Source organism: Haematobia irritans, chromosome 3, assembly GCF_050003625.1.
Source record: "Haematobia irritans isolate KBUSLIRL chromosome 3, ASM5000362v1, whole genome shotgun sequence".
Classification (NCBI taxonomy): domain Eukaryota; kingdom Metazoa; phylum Arthropoda; class Insecta; order Diptera; family Muscidae; genus Haematobia; species Haematobia irritans.
The window spans coordinates 166384752-166405993 of NC_134399.1; the positions used below are offsets into that span (position 1 = coordinate 166384752).

General features: G+C 32.2%; 2 protein-coding genes across 2 annotated transcripts in view; one reads left to right on the top strand and one right to left on the bottom strand.

The window, feature by feature from the left end:
* Window positions 1-21242, bottom strand: part of LOC142230726 (uncharacterized) — a 260167-nt gene that overhangs the window by 58477 nt on the left and 180448 nt on the right. The gene's annotated exons all lie outside the window — the stretch shown is intronic.
* Window positions 1-21242, top strand: part of LOC142230725 (uncharacterized) — a 36233-nt gene that overhangs the window by 5975 nt on the left and 9016 nt on the right. The window contains exon 2 of the mRNA XM_075301354.1: window positions 10947-11135. Within this exon, the coding sequence (XP_075157469.1) occupies window positions 10947-11135 (189 nt within the window). The remainder of the gene's footprint in view (window positions 1-10946; window positions 11136-21242) is intronic.

Genomic DNA, 21242 nt, shown 5'->3' on the forward strand with positions numbered 1-21242 from the left:
GCAAAATTATATTTCTACAGAAAAGTTTGTCACAATTTTATTTCTGTATTAAATTTTTTAATTTTATACAAAAAGTTAAATTATATTAGTGAATTTATAGAAATTTTTGTCAAAATTTTATTTCTATTCAAAATTTTATTTCTATAGAAAATTTTCTCAATATTTTATTTCTATAGAAAATGTCAAAATTTTATTTCTATAGAAAATTTTGTCAAAATTTTATTTCCATAGTAAATTTTGGCAAAATTTTATTTCTACAGAAAATGTTGTCAAAATTTTATTTCTGTAGAAAATTTTGTCAAAATTCTATTTCTATAGAAAATTTTGTCAAAATTTTATTTCTATAGAAAATTTTATCAAAATTGTTTTGTATAGAAAATTTTGTCAACATTTTATTTCTATAGAAAATTTTATAAAAATTTTAGTTTTATAGAAAATTTTATAAAAATTTTAGTTTTATAGAAAATTTTGTCAAAATTTTATTTTTGTAGTAAATTTTGCAAAATTTTATTTCCATAGTAAATTTTGACAAAATTATATTTCTACAGAAAATTTTGTCAAAATTTTATTTTTGTAGTAAATTTTGTCAAAAATTTTGTCAACATTTTATTTCTATAGAAAATTTTGTCAAAATTTTATTTCTATAGAAAATTTTCTCAAAATTTTATTTCTATATAAAATTTTGCCAAAATTTTATTTCTATAGCAAAATTTGTCACAATTTTAGTTTTATAGAAAATTTTGTTAAAAGTTTATTTCTATAGAAATTTTTTTCAAAATATTATTTCTTTAAATAATTTTTTCAAAATATTATTTCTTTAAAAAATGTTGTCAAAATTTTATTTCTATAGAAAATATTGTCAACGTTTTATTTCTATAGAAAATTTTATCAAAATTTTAGTTTTATAGAAAAGTTTGTTTCTATAGACACAATTTGGTCAAAATTTTATTTCTATAGACAATTTTGTCAAAACTTTATTGCTATAGACAATTTTGTCAAAATTTTATTTCTATCGAAAATTTTGCTAAAATTTTATTTCTATAGAAACTTTTGCTAAAATTTTATTTCTATAGAAAATTTTTTAAAATTATTTTTCTATAGAAAAATTTGTCAAAATTTTACTTCTATAGAAAATTTTTTAAAATTATTTTTATTAGTTTTTATTTGATTTATAAAATTATTTTCTATAGAAGTTTTTTTTTTCAAAATATTATTTCTTTAAAAAATTTTGTCAACATTTTATTTCTATAGAAAATATTGTCAAAGTTTTATTTCTACACAGAAAAAAATATCACCAGAATAATTCCAATTAAAAAGTTAATTGAAGTTGAATGTTTTTTCAATTAATAAATTAATTGATACAATTAACTTTTTAATCAAGATAGAAACATTAAGTTAATTAAGTCAATGAAATTTTAAAATTTTTAATTAAAAAATTAATTGATACAATTAACTTTTTACGGTCATTTTCATGTAGCTCCGTTAGGCTTTAACTGCCAGTTAACAGAAAGTAAATTGCAAATATCTTCTGTCCAGTTAAATACGGTTTAAAAGTTGGTTAGTTAACGGAACACTAACGGAGCTTTATGAAAATGGGGGTTAATCAAATTCAGAAGACTAAGTCAGTTAAAAAAAGTGATGAACATTTCTTAATCCAAATAAAAACTCTAAGCCAATTCAGAAAGTAATTGAAAATAGTTACCTTTTTAAATAAAAAATTAATTGGGGTTTGCATTCAAAATCAATTAAATTTTTAATTGACTCAATTAAAAAATTAATTGAAAATTGCAAATGACATCAATTAATTTTCTAATCAAGGATTTTTTCGTGATTGAAGACATTTCAATTAAAAAATTAATTGGATCAATTAATTTCGTGATTGAATCAGAATTTTTTTGTGTGTAGAGACAATTTTGTCAAAATTTTATTTCTATAGAAAATTGTGTCAAAATTTTATTTTTATCGAAAAAATTTCTCGACAAAATTCCAACAAATAGTTCTGAATAATTTAGTGGCACAAAATATCACCGCTGGAAAAACGTAGCACATCAGTAACACTGTCCTTATCCTCTAGCATGTAGAAGAAGCAATTTTTGTAAGACTTTTCTAAAATTTGTAATCTGAAGTCATTTCAAACCCGTAATACGGAATATTTTTCACGCCATATTGGTAATCTAGAAGTCCAAATTTTTAACACATTTACCAGATATTACAGCGCTGGTTTTTGAAACTTTTTTCGGTGTTTCTCTATCACCTGTTGCTAAATTGTATGTCTATTAAATTATTTTTTTCCATTCAGTTTATTTCAAATATTTCATTTGCCTATTTTTATACTATTTTTTTACATTTATATATTTATTGTTTGTCATTCCTAATCTCTTCCAAAATTTGTTGAGAAAATATTCACTAAAAAAATACACAAAAATATTTTGGTATTCACTTTCCTTAACAAGATAATAACAAAGGAAAACGTGCAAGTTCAAATGACCAAGTGAAGGAATTTCGTTAAAATCTAGTTCATGGTCTGACAAAGTCTTTGTTTTTTTTTTTTTTTGTTTGGGGGGCTTTCAGTTGTCATGCCAAGTGCATTTTAATTATAAATGTATTTTTCCAGAGGATTTTCATTTCAGTTTTATGACTCGTAAAAGCAAAAAAAAAAATAAAATAACAATAAATAAACAACAAACAAACAAGAAAACCACAGAAACAATTTAACTTTTGAACTGACATTTCATATGAATTTGAAGATTGGCCCAGACAGCAGTTTAACCGCTGCTACTGCTGTTGCTGCTGTATCAGAGAGACAATTGCCCATTGCGATTATTGTTTGACTTTGAAATGTTTGTGGTGATGCGCTATGAATACAAAAATAGGAAATTTTGCTTGTTCGATGACAAAACGATGACAATTTTTTTTCATATTGTCTTACTCGGCAGGAATTTCGAATCACACAACAAAACTGGAGGACAAAACAAAAGGAATTGAAATGTTAAGAAAAGAATGTAAAACTTTCACTTGATGGTATATGACATTGTAATGGGGAATTTGTGTTATGTGCTAGCTTCATTAAGAGCTCCAAATTTTTCATCGAAAGAAAAAAAATTCAATATTTACAAAGGGAGAGAGGCAATGTTTTCAAAAATTTTAAAAACTATTTCGTTATTTTAAATTCATAAAAAAGGAAAAAATACAATATTTACCAAAACACAATTTAACCTAATATGAAAGATTTTCAACACAAATTTTAGGATATGCAATTTACACAAAGAAATTTTTCCTTACATAAAGAAATATTAAAGTTCACAATATTTTCTTTAAGGATTGTTTTCTTTAAATTAAGGACAAGGATCTTTGAAATTTGCGTCCCTCCGTTAAATTCGTATATCTTGGATGTAAATCCAATTTCCCTTAAAGTAAAAAAAAAAAAACGAATATGAATGTCTAACTTTTTCCCAAGTCCATTTTCAAAATCTCATATGAGATGAAAATGCGTTTTGGCTCGACTGTGACGACGCACTATTTTCTACCATTTCTACCAAATATTTGCCCATTGTGACCGTACCATAACACTGCTCTGAAATGTTCTCAGGGTTTCGAATCTTTCTCATGTCCAAAAAATAAAAATTTTTAAATGACCCAAGCGGTCATTTGAAATGCCTACTGTCTCAGCTCGTGGAATTTTTTCCAATTCGTTCTCCGTGATAGCTCCTAAAAATATGCAATGAGATCATAGAAAGGTTTTCAGAAATGCAAGTGAATACCTAAAACTGTAGTACCGTGACGGTACTTAGGTTAAAGTAGTCCTAAAGGCATGTTACATAGATTGTGAATGCAATCACTAGAGTTGTAGATGTGTATTTTTTTTAATCCAATTCCGAATCCCGAGCCTACACGCAAAAAATAATTATTTCCTCCCAAACGAAATTTTAGACGAACAAAGTTCGTTTCTCATTTGCTTTTTGCTGTAAGGAAGTGTATTTGGAAGAAAAGTATATACTTTTTGTGATAAACGTTTATTCTTTTCCAGGATGTAAAAACAATTTCGTAAAGACTAACACAAAAAAAAAACATTGTTTTCTTGCTAATTGCATTTTCCCTAACATCGATGAGGTTTTTTAGTTCTTAACACCCTTTCCTGTAATACCAACAATGTAGAAGAAATTATACGATTTTATAAATTTTTAAAATTTTTTTGTACCTTTCCCCTGGAGGGAGAATCGAACCGCGGTCCATGCACTTTGTAAGCCAACACACTAACCACTGAGCTCTTATGGTCATCAATAGATAATTATCCATATAAGTTATATTTATATAGCATAGCTTGCGGCGCCCACGAACCGAATAAACAAAGTTTATTTAACAGAAAAAAAAACATTTAGTTTGGCACCGTGGAGCAGTGGTTGCTACGTCCGACTTGCATGCCAAGGGTCGTGGGTTCGATCCCTGCTTCGATCAAAGTTTTTTTTTTTGTTTTACATATATTCCAGATATGTTCGGAAGATTCCGAAAAAATGGTCAACATTACATTGTACTATATTCAATTTTGAACTGTATTATTAAAGACCTAAAGTCAGAAAAGAACAGTGTTTGATATAAACGAAATGGACTGTGTTGTTGTTTCAAAAATAACTTTTTTTATTGAAAAAATAAAAATTTTGTAACAAACGAATGTTTTTGGAAATAAAAGTTTAAAATTTTCGAAGTAATTCAAAAAACTCTAATAAAAGAAAAACGTTTTCGGTACACGTTTTCCAAACGTTTTTTTTTTTCTTTGCGTGCACTAGAGTTGTAGGTGTGTATTTTTTTAATCCAATTCCGAATCCCGAACCTACTGCCTCAGTTCGTGGAATTTATTTCCACTTTATCCTCCTTGATAGCTCATAAAAGTATGCAATTTGATCACAGAAATTATGTGCGGTAATTTGTAGAGATTAAAATTGACCAAAAAGTGTCTCAAAAATGTAAAAATTTTGGAATTTAGTTGTAATACCAAAGTGTTGCAAAACTATCGTCGAGTGAATAATATGAGCAAAAATTATCATTAATGTGATACAAAGGTAGATCTGCTCGAGAACAAATGAAAACACCTCTATTATTTGCAGCAGGGATCAAATCCCATAATCTTATTAGGGTCAGGGTTAAAATGCTCCAAAAAATACTGCCAAAACTTAAAAATGTCAACCATTTAGTTGCAAATTAAAAAGTGACGCGAAATTACCGAATGAAATAAGAGGCAAATTTGCCACAAAACGTGATAGGAAAAAATTCAAGAGACAATGGGAATCATGGAAACTGGACACCTATGTTAATGTTGTAGATTCATGCGTATGGAATAAAATCAGCGTAATCTGAACCCTTTTTAAGAACTATCTTAGCATATTAGATTTCGTCAAAAAATTAGCATTTCTATCAAAATGTTTGTCCCTATTGTATTCTGCATACTTCGTAATTTTGCTAAAAAAAAATTTTCTGACAATATCCACGAAATTCTTTCGTTATTGAAAACTTCAACGAATTGCGATTTTGATGGTAAATTGATTTGAAATTTAATTAAAGAAAATTCACTGATGACCGATAAATATTTACGTTCTAGATAACTCCTAAAACTATGCAATGATTAAAATATCCAACACAATGATTAGCGTCTAAAATCATGCCATTCACAATTTCACAGAATCCTTTGAGCCATAACGTTTACATCTAACTTGGTTACTTGGTCACCAAGTACAGAACCAATGATGTTGCTGATGCTGCCAGTACACACACACACAAGCGTAACGTTTTGTTAAAAATTAAGGCCATAAACGCTTTTGAACGATATTTAAGAGACTGTGTCTGCTTAGAATTCCTTTTATCTTTCCATTTCGGCATAGAGAACGTGGAGGACTAACATTTTCCATTTTCATAATGAAAATCATTTTGTTGTTTTCACATTATTCTACTGTAGAGTGGGCCCATCAGAGCAAAGGCAGAGGCTAAGTGTTGTAAGTAGGCTATTTCATTAGTTCAAGGTTAAGAAGCATCTCTCGCCCGTTTAACGTCAAATGTTAGTATGAGTAAGCCGAAAATTAAATTGTTGTGAAATGTTGAAAGGGCCAGAAGAAGAAGGTGATGAAACCTAAGGACAATGTTGAGATAGTGATTCAGCTGCTGCTGATGGCAGTAATGATAAATGAAAAAAAAAAAACTCGACTCGAAGACAGCAGTCTTGTTTACGCTTAGTGACTTCGATAGAAAAGTTGTGAATATTTTTTTCAATTGCAGAAATTAAGATTGTTTCCAGAAGATTACATTTTTTAAATTGACCTGCTAATGGATCGTTTTGCTTTGTTACTTACCACTATGAAAAATGGAATAGAATAGGATTGATTAATTGAGAGTGATTATCGATGTTCATTAAAGTGGGCATATTAAAAAAATAAAACAAAAATATACGTATGTAAACACAACCATAGTGGTTGTCTGTAGGCGATCTCCTGTTTATGGGAAACCAAAATTTCAGAGTGGAATATTAAGCCATCTAGAGGTATATCGCTCTCAGAAAGTGAGTTTCCGCTTTTCTTAAAATAATTGTAATACATAGGAACATAATAGTTCCCTCCCAATATTTTTGAATTCGTGATTATATTAAACTCTACTTTCAAAGACAAATTGAGTTATAAAATATAAATGCAACTTCACACAAAACTGTATAATATTTAATAGTTTCTTGTATAAAGTTTAATTTCTTGATTCTCGTGAAGTTAATGTAGCATACTTCAAGATGCTTTTAAAAATATACATAAGCTTTTTAAACTACACACAAATTTTTATACCCTGCCCCACACTGTAGAACAGGGTATTATAAGTTATTGTATATGTTTCCAACACCCAGAAGGAGACGAGATAGACACATGGTGTCTTTGGCAAAAATGCTCAGGGTGGGCTCCTGAGTCGATATAGGCATGTCCGTCTGTCCATGAACACATTTTTGTAATCAAAGTCTAGGTCGCAGTTTTAGTCTAATCGACTTTAAATTTGGCACAAGTATGTGTTTTGGCTCAGAATAGAACCCTATTGATTTTGGTAGAAATCGGCTGATATTTTGATATAGTTCCCATATATATATTTCGCCCGATATGGACTTATATGGCCCCAGAAGCCAGAGTTTTACCCTAATTTGCTTAAAATTTTGCACAAGAAGAATAATTAGAACTATAGTCAAGTGTGCCAAATTTTATTGAAATCGGTTCAGATTTAGATATAGCTCCCATATATATCTTTCGCCCGACATGGACTAATACGGTCCCAGAAGCCAGAGTTTTACCCTAATTTGGTTGAAATTTGGCACTAGGACTACAATTAGTAGTGTAGTCAAGTGTGCCAAATTTGGTTGAAATCCGTTCAGAGTTAGATATAGCTCCCATATATATAGCTTTCGCCCGATTTAAACTCATATGACCACAGAGGCCAATTTTTAACTCCGATCTAGTTTAAATTTTGCACAGGGAGTACAATTAGCATTGTGGCTATGCGTGGCAAATTTGGTTGAAATCGGTTCAGATTTAGATATAGCTCACATTTGTGTTTTTCTGATTTCGACAAAAAATGGTCAAAATACCAACATTTTCCTTGTGAAATCGCCACTGCTTAGTCGAAAAATTTCCTGATTTTTTTTCTGTATAACCACGGTTATTTTCAAAATGTATTAAGACCAGTGCACTTTCGATTGGACGAGTATATAAAGAATCAATCACATATCAAATCACAGTCAAATCACACAAAAAAAAATCACGAAAATTTTTCCAATTATAATTTTAATTGAGTTTTAAAAAAATATTCAATTAAAAATTTAATTGATTGAACAAAGTTTTTAATTGAAACAAAAATTAATGGTATCAATTATTTTTTTTTTTTAATTGACCTTCAATTAATTTTTTAATTGAAACAAAAATTAATGGTATCAATTATTTTTTTTTTTTAATTGACCTTCAATTAATTTTTTAATTGATACTATCATTTCTGTGATTGAAGACTTTACAATTAAAAAATTAATTGGATCAATTAACTTCGAAACAAAATTTTTGTGTGTATAGGAATAAAAATTTTTTGGCCAACAGCTATGGTAGCAAGCCCAGCAATTTTGTTAATTTTCAAAGATTTCAAGAAAAAACGATCACATTTTACACCTCGATTTAAATTTGGAAAGTGACGAAATTTTAAGAAGGCTCGAATAATTTTAATAGATCCTAAAGATATGCCACGTTATATTAAACAAAATATTTATTTCTTTCAAAGTCTGTATTAGTTTCCCCGAAATCCATAGAACATGTTTTTATCAACTATTTTTAATTGGAAAAAATTATAAATCTTCTTAAATATAATTCACAAAAAAATATTTTGCATCAAAGAAATTGAAATAACCGAAACAAATAAAAAACTGGTTTTCAATTATACCCTGAAAAAAATATTGTCGTGAGGCCAAAGAAGACATGATTTCTTTCAATATTTTCAGTGTGATTTCACTTGTTTTCTTGTTCTTTGATCGCAAAGATATCACTAAGGTCTTTGATTTTAAGTAACTGCATACCAACACTGAAACAAATATTTACGTGATATTAAAGATTATGCAACTTAAATTTTAGGATGCGAAATTTACAAAATATTAAAGACAAATTTCTTTAAAATAATGACAATTTAATTAAATTAAAGTTTATAATCTTTGCTTTAAATTTTTTTTCATTAAATTTAGGACACACATTTTGTGAATTTGCGTCCCTCCGTTAAAGTCGCATGTCTTTGAACAAAGGCTAATTTTCCTTAAAGTAAAGAAACACATTTTCGATTTAAAGAATTTTTCCTTAAATTAACTGAAATATTGAAACTTTAGATTTAAGATAAAAACGCATCAAATATAGGTTAAGACTTATTTTAAGGATTTAGCGTCTTTGGTTTAATTTTTTTTTTTGGAATTAAGAAAACAATTTTTACTTTGAAGTATCCGTTATAATTTGGATTTTTAAACTGGCATTTGTTTGTACATGAGTACCTTTATTAATAACTCCGCGAAAAGGGAATGACAAATTGATAAATGAGATCTGTATCTTAAATTTAATTTTATTGGTCCTAGATTTAAAGCCAGATAGGTCGATAAAAAAATTTCTTTATTTTAAAGAAGACGCATCTTTGGCTCGGGATTAATACCAAAATCCTTAAGTGAAGGTCAAAATCTTTGGATCCAAGTAAACTTTTTTTGAGTGTATGTACACTGAAAAAAATATTGTCGTGAGGCCAAAGATTTCTTGACTTTAAATTCCGAATGAGTTTTTGGAATTTTTTAATACTTCTGAAAAATCTTCAAAATTAATAAATTCAAATGAAACAAAAGCTAAAAGACGTTAAAAAAAGGAGATGTTGAATTTGGAAATTAAAGTAGTCGTTAACACGTTAATAACTTTGATATCGCCTGGAGAAAAAAGCAGAAAAAATTAATAAATGAAAATTTGTTTCCTAGATTCAAGTACGCAAAACTCAAATTTAAAAGGAAATGTGTTAATTCTTCTACTGAAGTTCGAAATCGAAGATTACGTAAAAAAGTTCCAGTAACTAGGTTCTTAGGAGAAATTCTGAAATTCAAAATAAAATAGAAATTCAGCTTCCAAATAGCCCCTAAATATATGCTACATTATATTTTACCATACAACACATTTTTTACAGGAAAAAATAACATAGTTAAAACTGTACAAGAGAGATTTTACCATTTTGCTTTTATGTGATAGCCCCTGAATAATCAGATGGTAAAAAAAATGCGTCTATGAGGTTTAAGAAAATTTAATATCACTTACATTAATTTCGAATATTTTCGAGTGAAAGTACACACAAAAAAAAATTTCTGATTCAATCACGAAATTAATTGATCCAATTAATTTTTTAATTGGAATGTCTTCAATCACTGAAATGATAGTATCAATTAAAAAATTAATTGACAGTCAATTAAAAATTAATTGATCCAATTAAAAAATGAATTGATACTATTAATTTGTGTGATTGATTTTTATATCAATTAAAAAAATTGTTGAATCAATTAAATTTTTAATTGAATATTTTTTAAAACTGTATTAAGATTTTAATTGGAAAATTTTTCGTGGAATGTTTTTCTGTGTAGAGTAAAAAAATATTCCTGATAAGCAGCCTAAACTAGGATTGATTTGTATAAAGTCTATTTTTATAAAGTCTCTTAACTGAATGCTTTTATTCTAAGAAAATCCCCGAATATTTTATCAGCTGGCAACCAAATCCATTAATTTAGAATATTTTCGGGTAAAATTAAAAAAAAAAAGAAATCATTCAGATAAGCAGGCTAAGCTACGATTGATTTTTACAAAGCCCCTAGCGATATGCTACATTCTTCTAAAATAAATCTAACAAAAACAATTCCTATATTCTGGCAAAAACAAATTGCAATCCACACTAATTACTTATAAATGCTATCACCTAAATCATAATAAATGCTAAAAGTGTCAAAGAAATTGAAAGATTATCAAGAAAAACGAAACGATTACAACTTGTGTCATTATTCACACACAAGTTTTTCTTTGGTTTGTTCATCGTTCATTGCAATGGCTTGATAATGGTCATTTGACTTCTACAAGAAATGTTCATTGAATTCGAGAAACAACTTTTACTTTCATTTCTTGAAACCCAAAGGAGTGGAAGAAAAACGAAATCACTTAAATACATATATACAACAGAGAAATAATGCCTTACATTCAGAAAACAAGAAAAAAAAACAACGCCCACATCCTTGATACTAGCCAGTTAGCTGCCAAGAGCCAAGAAATAGCTCAGTTGGCTTATTTCTAAGACCACTACACTGCACTAACTACATCATCAACAATAATGGTCAATGGTATTAATGTTTTTTGTGTGTTTTCTTTTTTTGCATTTCCCCTATTTTTTTTTCTTAGATGGACAATTGTGGAAAGAGGTCAAACAAGAAGTGGACTACCTGTTGAAGCCTCAAGTCTTGGCCGATGCCGAACGTCACGTGAGAGCCGCCAACTTATCGCGTATTGTACTCATTGATAACCTACAACAGGCTATTGAAGTGGAAAATCCCCCAGCTGAAGAAATTGCACAATTGCAAAATAGAAAGGGTAAGTGGATTAAGATGATTTTAAATGAGATTTAGAAATGATGCTGATTCTGCTGCTGCCCGCAGATGTGTGAAAACAAGAAATCACATCAATATTGGGATACAGTGGGAGAAATTGAAATCAATTGAGGCATTCACATTAAAAAAAAAAAACTTCGTACTACCAAACGTAATAGGTACCAACTAATATTATGTATTTATTACGACATTAATATCATTATTCTAATGCAATTACGACAAGTTTCCAATGTCAGCACGGGTACGAGAAGAAGGAAATCATGAGGGCATAATGGACATTATTTGTCCACTCTTAGTACTATAGTACTATGTACCTATTACGACGTTAATACAATTAGCATGTGTTCCTCTGACAATATAAATAAGCATTAACGTCCTCGTTTAGGTTAAACACGAAAGAATTTTTGGCCATGTCTCTAAACCTCATAGGTGCCTATTTCAATGTTAAGGTACTATGTACCTATTACGATATTAATCTCATTAATTATTCCAACGAAATTATCATTATGTTTCCTATGGCAGCATAGGGTACGAGAGGAAGTAACTAATGAAGGCAGAAAGGTAATATTTCTTCACTCTCATGCGCTTTACTATCAGTTATTCCGGACGGAATGTCGGTGTTTGTAAAGAATCTTCCAGTGTGTCAGTAGTATTCGTACGACTTGTCGGCGAATACTAAATAATCGGTAAATGTGTTATCGATCCTATAAACATGCAGCAGTATCGATTATGCCTTCGGCCTTAACTTATAATTTGCACAATATATGCGATATGTTCGACACGAGCACTGTCGTCCGGAATAACTGATAGTCTGTAAAGCGCATTAGTACTATAGCAATATGTACCAATTACGACATTAATCTAATTAGTATGAGTTTTTCCTCTGATAATAAAACTAAGCATTGTCGTCCTCTTTGATGATAAACACACAAAAAAAAATTCACGAAAATTTTTCCAATTAAAATTTTAATTGAGTTTTAAAAAATATTCAATTAAAAATTTATTTGAATCAACAAATTTTTTAATTGAAACAAAAATCAATCACGAAAATTAATAGTATCAATTAATGTTTTAATTGAATCAATTAATTTTTTAATTGACCTTCAGACATTTCAATTAAAAATTAATTGGATCAATTAATTTCGTGATTGAATCAAGAATTTTTTTTTGCGTGCATGAACAAATATCTGGTCGTGTTACCACTCCTAATAGTCTCATTAGTAATACAATGTAATCAATTTGGCCAGTATGACTTAGCGATTATTAATTGAATAAATTAAATGAAATGAAAATCTAAGTCCTTTGCATCTATTCCGATGTTAATTTATTATGTACCTATTACGATATTCAACTCATTAATTATTCTAATGAAATTATCGCGAAGTTTCCTATGTTAGTTTGTTTTAAATATGGGTTAGGAGAAGAAGGAAATACTGAAGGCATAAACGACAATATTTTTTCACTTTCAGTACCATGTACCTATTACGACGTTAATCCAACTAGTATGATTTTGCTAATTGGTATTACTAGGTACCTATACCGATGTTAATCTATGATAGACCTATTACGATATTAATCTCAGTAAATATTCTAATGAAATTATCACTAATATTTCTATATTAGTTTCTTTTAAACATGGAATAGGAGAGAGAGAGGAAATACTAAAGGCAGAAATGACAATGTTTTTTTTACTTTCAGTGCATTATACCTATTACGACATTAATCTAATTAGTATGAATGTAAATTCCAAACAAAAACAAATATTGTCTTCCTCAGCCAAATAGATAGAGGTGTTGTTTAGCAGAAGAATATGCATGAATTTCTAGTCATGTAATCAATCATAAAGGATACTCTTAGTACTAGATCAAAATAATATTAATTGTTCTCTCGGCAATATAAACAAATATAGCCCAGCAAAAATTCGCATTACCAAATAATCTTGGAGGTAATTTAGTTCAAAATTGGTAACCAATTATTATTGAATGAACATCTTGTTAACTTGACATGGCCATGTCTTATGAGGAAAGTACTTCTCTAAAGCATTACCAAGAGCCAAATTGTAATCGTGGGCCACCGTGGCGCAATGGTTAGCATGCCCGCCTTGCATACACAAGGTCGTGGGTTCGATTCCTGCTTCGATCGAACACCAAAAAGTTTTTCAGCGGTGGATTATCCCACCTCAGTAATGCTGGTGACATTTCTGAAGGTTTCAAAGCTTCTCTAAGTGATTTCACTGCAATGTGGAATGCCGTTCGGACTCGGCTATAAAAAGGAGGTCCCTTGTCATTGAGCTTAACATGGAATCGGGCAGCCCTCAGTGATAAGAGAGAAGTTCACCAATGTGGTATCACAATGGACTGAATAGTCTAAGTGAGCCTGATACATCGGGCTTCCACCTAACCTAAACTAACCTAATCATGGGCGAGATATGAGCAAATTTGCTACTTGGTAGTAGAGGTGTGCACGTGACACGAAATTGTCGTGACTCACGAAAATTTTCGTGATTCGTGCGTGAGTCGTGAGTCACGCTCATGACAACAGCGTGAGTGTGCGTGAGCGTGATTAACATACCAAAATGTCGTGCGTGAGCGTGAGTCACGAAAATATTATCTTCGTGAGTGTGCGTGAGTAAAGATTTACGCTCACGAAAATAATCCCGCTCACCAACATGAAACGCTTAAGACTTAAATTCATTTACAATTTTAGTGACACCTGGGATGTTAAGAGTGTAATAACGCTCTCGATTTTAATAATGCTCATGTTTTCAGACACGTCGCTAAGGTAAATTACTCAAAAAATTGTTCGTGAGTCACGACATTTTTCGTGAGTCACGATATTTTGCGTGAGTCACGGTATTTTTCGTGAGTCACGACATTTTCGTGCGTGAGTGTGCGTGAGTACACATATTCTTTTCGTGAGTGTGCGTGAGCGTGAGTCCCACCAAACAATATCGTGCGTGAGTGTGCGTGAGTAAGATTTTTCCGTCGTAAGTGTGCGTGAGCGTGAGTAAAATACTACTCACGTGCACACCTCTACTTGGTAGTACTCATGAACCAAATTTGTGCTGATGGTATGGTGCAAATGCTCGTGGTGAGGAGATTTTCTTACTTATCCAGTCTTTTTAACGATGCATTGCTTTGCCTGATTGCCTGCTATACCTCCTTCCTTCCAGAAATTCCCAATGAGAAGGCCCTAAGCCAGTTTATTATGTAGTAAACTGCGGCAGAGCGATAGAAAACAGACCATTCTCCTTACATGCCTAAACGTTATGCTATTTATTGTCCTTTATCACAATCCATTGATGGAATTTGTGTTATCTCTTAAACATATTTATAGGGCCATCGAGAAATAGCCCCTAGGTATGTGGCTTGTGAAAGAAAACAAATACAAGACACTCAGATTTTCATGCCAACCTCCCACGGAAAAAAGGTGTCGCACAGAAGTGTGGGGTTACGTCAACAAAGAAAAAAACTTAATAAAGCAGCTTTGTAAAAGAAAAACATTTTGCTAGGGATAAAGTTTTTTGGCTTCTTCTCTGAATGACTAACTTGGGCTAACAATCCTCTGGTAGCCCCCAAAGGCTATGAGAACTAAAGGTGTGTCATTTTCCAAATCGTTACAAATAAAAATTATGTTCGTTTGCCTTTGGTCTTGGCATAAATCTGACTGTTGGATAGGGTGAAAACAAAAACCCCATACAGCTGTCTCATTTGGCACCGAGACATTTGGAGGTTTTTTTCTACTCACTTTGCGTTTTCCACTTCTCAAGTATAAAAGAAACGTTTGACAAGAAATTTTTTAAGAGGGAAAAAACTTCTGACTGATTGTCTGTCATACTTAGTTGGAAAGGAAATGGACTTGAAACGAGTGAAAATCAATTGCCTGAATCCAACACCAGACTGGTGTTGAATGTTGCAAAATAGTTGGGACACACTCCCAAACACACTCTTCTCCACCAAAAAAAAAGAAGAAAAGGATTAAAGGTTAGGCAGCACTTAATTGATTTACTCTGGGGCGTTGTTATCGAATGCAAAAAATGGGGCGACAAGTATTAAATTTCATTTGTGGTGTCAGAAATTTGAGAACGAATGTTAATTCGATCGTTTGCAAATTGATTCCAAGGGGTTAAACTTTGGCCTAGCCCCGTGGTCAGAATAACAAGTTGCCAAGAAACCCAATATTGAGTGGTATGAATGAGGTGAATAGTTTGGTGAGGTTCTAATGGGGTTATGAGAAGTTTACAAAGAAGATTACGATAAGATTACAAGCTGTTAGACTACTCGAGGCGAAGGTAAATACATTCAAAATCAAATCCTAAACAATTTTCAGAGGGACAATGCATATAGCATGAAATTCATAAGCTAATTTATGACAGTTGTAAAATTTTTATGTTAAAGCTTCTCTTAAAGATTAGGACTAAATAAAAATTAATTAAGTTCTAGTAGCGCTTTTACGCCCATTTTCATGAAGCTCCGTTAGTGCTCCGTTAACTAACGAACTTTTAAACCGTATTGTGGGCATAGCTGCCATCTTGGGTATACATTCCATATGCCAGTTAGGAACTTAAGTGCCGAAAAATTTTCAGTTACAGTTAATTGGAGAGAAGATATTTGGAATTTACATTTTGTTAACTGGCAGTTAAAGCCTAACGGAGCTACATGAAAATGGCCGTTAATGTGTTAAGCCTTTGCCCCAAAATTCAAAAATGAATTTTGAGGAATAAAAGTAATCATGTTCCAAATTTCATGAAAATTGGCACTAGCGCTATCTACTCGTATGTGTCAAACCAATTTTTCGCACATTCAATAGTAATGGTCTTTGGAGCAAACATTTCAGGAAAATGGACGTATATCTACTTGGAACGCGTGGTTAAGGTAAGGGCTTAACCCATAACTCACATATCAACTTGGAACCTGTGGTTAAGGTAAGGGCTAAGGAAATGGTCTTCACTTTCGAACTGCTCAGCAATATCGTTGAGAAATTTGCGGCAGTTAAATGTAATTTTTGAGTCGAAGAACACAGAGTATGAGAATTTGATTGCAATTTGGATCTCTGAGAATATACAGGGTAGCTGGTATGCAATGCAATAAAGCAAAGTGCTATATATTTTTTTTTTATTTTATTGTTCAAAAACAAAACATATAGGAAAAAACATCAAATTTTAGAATCAGTTGAGATTTCTTCGAATTGGCTAACTTTCACATGAATTGTGGCCCTCAAACGGTCGTCAAAACCATCACACGCTACATGAAAGAAAGAAGCATGCTAATGGGAGATTCCCCACCTTCGATGAGGTGCTAAGCATTATCGTTGAGAAATTCGAGGCTGTTTTAGGTCAAGGAAACTACAGGTTGGCACTTTGAAAATACTCAGAGTGGCTGGTATGTAATGCAACGAAGAAAAGCGCTATCAAAAGCAAAAAATGTAGAAATAACATCAAATTTTAGAATCAGTTTAGATTTGCTTGAATTGACTACTTTTGGCACGAATTATGGCATTCAAACGGCCGACAAAACATTCACACGCTGAGGAATATTAGTCCATGAAGCATCTTAAGATGATCGACACTTTGGTACCTTAGGTTAGGTTAGGTGGCAGCCCGATGTATCAGGCTCAGTTAGACTATTCAGTCCATTGTGATACCACATTGGTGAACTTCTCTCTTATCACTGAGTGCTGCCCGATTCCATGTTAAGCTCAATGACAAGGGACCTCCTTTTTATAGCCGAGTCCGAACGGCGTTCCACATTGCAGTGAAACCACTTAGAGAAGTTTTGAAACCCTCAGAAATGTCACTAGCATTACTGAGGTGGGATAATCCACCGTTGAAAAACTTTTTGGTGTTCGGTCGAATCAGGAATCGAACTCACGACCTTGTGTATGCAAGGCGGGCATGCTAACCATTGCACCAAGGTGGCTCCCCACTTTGGTAACTTACTCTCCAACGGATTGACATCCGGTTCCTTCCATCATTTTTTTCACCAATGTGCGGTAAAAAAATGAAGGGAGCAGTCTCCTTTTTTAAGCCATTCTTGGTTGACGCGTAATGAGTGCGATGATGGTGAATCCTGTGGGAATGTCCATGATCTGCGACCGAAATGTTTGTCTACCCAGGCATTTAATACTACATTTCAGACATGTTCCCGATAAGATTCGGCATTTTATTTGGGCTCATTGTCGATAAAAACGAGGGGAGAGCGAGCGAGATTTAATCGAAGGTGTCAATTTTTAGCAAACCTCGTTGGGTAAAGTAAACTCGATCATTTTGTTTGTTCACAAACTACTCAATTTGGAATGACTTCTCATCGCAGAAAACCAAATTCAGTAACTGGCCACTTTCATACAAGCGAAGCAAATCCTAGGCCCTTTCCAGTCTAACTTTTTGTGCATCGGTGAGCTCATGCACATTTTCGAACTTCAATGTCTTTAGTCTAAGCTCATTTTTCAAAATGAGTTGCATCCCTTTTCGCGATAAAATCAGCTCATGGGCAAGGTTTTTACCACAGAGGCCGTGGACTTCGTTCAAATCTGACTGTCACTTTTCAGATGATTTTTTGCGTTTTTACCACATTTTTTGTCCACTTTTTGGAAGCGATGCAACACTGCAAGTATCAGGGTTACGAGCAATGGTGGGAGAAACAAAAAAAATGCTAGAGGACTCTAACGATAGACACTTGCGTTTTTTTCCGGCCAAGTATAAAGCATTCGCCCTACAAAGCAGAGAACTGCAACCGGTGGCTTTTTTCGTATTGCAATCTTACCCACAAAATGTCGGTGGCAGTGAGTAAGACACCAAAAACAGATTAAAAATTAATAAAACAGTGCAAATTATTTACATTTTGGCGAAAAGAATGCTAAATCCTTTCTAGAAAAATTGTGAATTTTTGAAAATATTTTATGTCAAATGTTCCAGACAAGCGTTATAATGCATTAAAAATCATAAAAAAATTTTAAAAATAATTTATTCGTCAAAATATCACAAAATTTCTTAATTCACATCCAAATCACTGGATTCTCATCACACCTTAAGAAGTGATGCAAATTTAGTGCAACGGCTGTTGAAATGGTGGTCCTATGACAAGCCTATGTTAAAATCATCGCTTCTGCACCAATTTTGCACCACTTCCGGATCCAAACAGAACATTTTCACTACTTTTTTGGCGACGCTTTTTTTGCTGGGAATGTTCGTATGCAATGTCATGCAATCTTATACCAATCGACATCGTAACAACGCTCGGTAAGCAAAAAACGAGTGTGGCACTTAAGTGTGATTTCACTCAATTACGAGCAGTTGGCATTAGCTCAAGAGATTTGAGAGAGTACCAAATAAGAGAATACCAAACTGCTGAGATATGGGAAACCAGTTTGTGTGATTGCTTTACTACGGTGGGAGCCACCGTGGTGCAATGGTTAGCATGCCCGCCTTGCATACACAAGGTCGTGGGTTCGATTCCTGCTTCGACCGAACACCAAAAAGTTTTTCAGCGGTGGATTATCCCACCTCAGTAATGCTGGTGACATTTCTGAGGGTTTCAAAGCTCCTCTAAGTGCTTTCACTGCAATGTGGAACGCCGTTTGGACTCGGCTATAAAAAAGGAGGTCCCTTGTCATTGAGCTTAACATGGAATCGGGCAGCACTCAGTGATAAGAGAGAAGTTCACCAATGTGGTATCACAATGGACTGAATAGTCTAAGTGAACCCGATACATCGGGCTGCCACCTAACCTAACCTACGGTGTTTTCGAGAGACCAACACTCATACTAACAAACACCGACAGTCGTCGGTTCCATTGGATATTGGTGGTTGAAAATTTTGTTTACCAATTGGTGTTTTAAGATTGCAAATATTGGTGTTTACTAAATACACTGGTCGGTTGCGGTAGATCGCAGCCGTTCTCTGGTACAAAGCTTCACTTCTATCGGGAATAACTTTATTTCTGATAGCAATCATATTGAAAAATTTATAGAAGACACCCAATCCTAAACAGATAATCAAAGAGTTCCTTGGTTCCACATAAATCCATTTCTTTTCAGCAAATTTTATGTTTGTAATTGACGCTAAATTATAAACGTAATCTGATGTGGAGTAGCCGGTGTAGTATTCAAGCCTAATTTAATTTTCCGACACCCATGATTTCAATTTTTCGTCTAATATTCCCACAAAAAATTTTGTGGAGGAAATCATAAGTTGACTCCATTATCTTATATATAAAATAATGAATCAAAATCAAATTAATTTTGTTAGTGGATGGCACATTTGATGAAATGTCATTGCCTTCCCAATGTTTTTCCCCCCAAAAAAAAAATCATGTGCTGATTTAGAATTTCCTCAAAAAAGCAAAGACTTTTTGACTCATGACATTAATGATATGAAAGCGATTTTATTTTAAAGAATTTTTTGATATTTTTTTATTGCATGTTTATTGGTTGGTTACATTATTTAATCATTATTAGCCAAAAATATTAATGAAATGTTCTAATGGAATCAGTATTTTTTGTGGCTCGTATTAAATTTCACTAGTTTTTCCTCTTCATTTTTTTTGAATTATTGTTTGTTAGGTGTCAATAAGGAAACGCCTGGCCAGTGATTTCCATGTCAGCGGCATGATATGGTAGACTGCAATCTGACATGCAATACAACAATAAAGAAAGACCCTTTTGCACGCCGCCATCAAAATTTGTGATATCAAAAATGAAAAAAAAAATCAACGAAATTCCAAAGCGAAAATGCCAATCATTCGAAAGAAACATGCAATGCGAGCAATTGGTCTGAAAAGTTTAATTTCTTTAGAAATTCAAGAGGGAATTTTATTGAAACAGGTAATGTTTCATTGTTGCAAAGTTGGTGTACGGTTCTAGACAAAAACACGACTAAGAGTGACTATTTTTATATTCCTCACCCATAGATTTGAATCATTGGGTTATCCTGTTGAAAGTCTTTGCTAATACAAGAGTTTTTTGGGAAAGCGTAGACGCAAAAGCTTCTACACTCAAACAAAAAGAGTTTTTTTGGGATCCAAAGCTTTTGCATTAAGCTTGCATTAAGGATTTTGTTTTTGAGTCCGAGCTAAAGATATTTGCTGGGAGCTATCTAGCTCTAAATACAGTCTCCATAAAATTAAAATTAGTATACATATCCCATTTATCGAATTTAAACCTTCTTTTTGCAATATAATTTTATTGTACAAAAGCATAAAGTGTCGGAAATACCATCAAACTTTGGAATCAGTTTAGATTTCTTCACTACCTTTAGCACGAGTTATGGTCTTCAAACGGCCAACAAAGCCACGGATAGGTTAGGTTACGCCCACTGTTGCCAGTATTTTTCTGGCTCTTCTTCCCAAATTAGGACGCTTTTGTCCCCAAAAATCCTCAATTTAAATCAAAATTCCTCATAAAAATTCCCAATAAATTTTTGAAAAGTTTTTATGGTAAAAATAAAAAATAGGCTCTGCGTTTGAATATAGGTAATAATTTAAAAATTGAAGAAAATATAAAATTTAATGTCAGCCAAAATGAGATGAAGATTTCGAAACTCAACACCAGGAGACCGGTGATTGTCTTCGAAATGTTCGAAAAATGGAAATGAGACTTCGGTCACCATGCATTTATGGGCGAATTTTTTTTAATAGTCTATAATAATATTGGGTCGAAGATAAATATGAAGGTGAACCATCTTCATCATTTCTATATTTATGTGATATAACATATTGTCCAAATCAATGATGAACACTGATGAGAGGGCAACATTTAGGCCCGAGCCCTCATGAAATGATTTCACAATTGTAGAAAAATGTACTAACCTAGCTGCGTAAAATTATAAATCAGCGCTTGGGCCCCAAAATAAAATTCTGTGTTCGTTTCTAGTCCAAATGCTTCATGTGCAAGCATTTCATTAAATTCATTATTGCAAACCTGATTTATTATACTGAACGGATTTTGAAAAAAAATCCCCACAAAAATCCCCAAATTTATTGAAATTCCCCACGAAATCTCCAATTCAAAATTTTCGGCTCCATCCACGAATAAATATCCCCAAGTTGGGGAAAAATCCCCAATATTACCAACACTGGTTAGGCCCGATGTATCA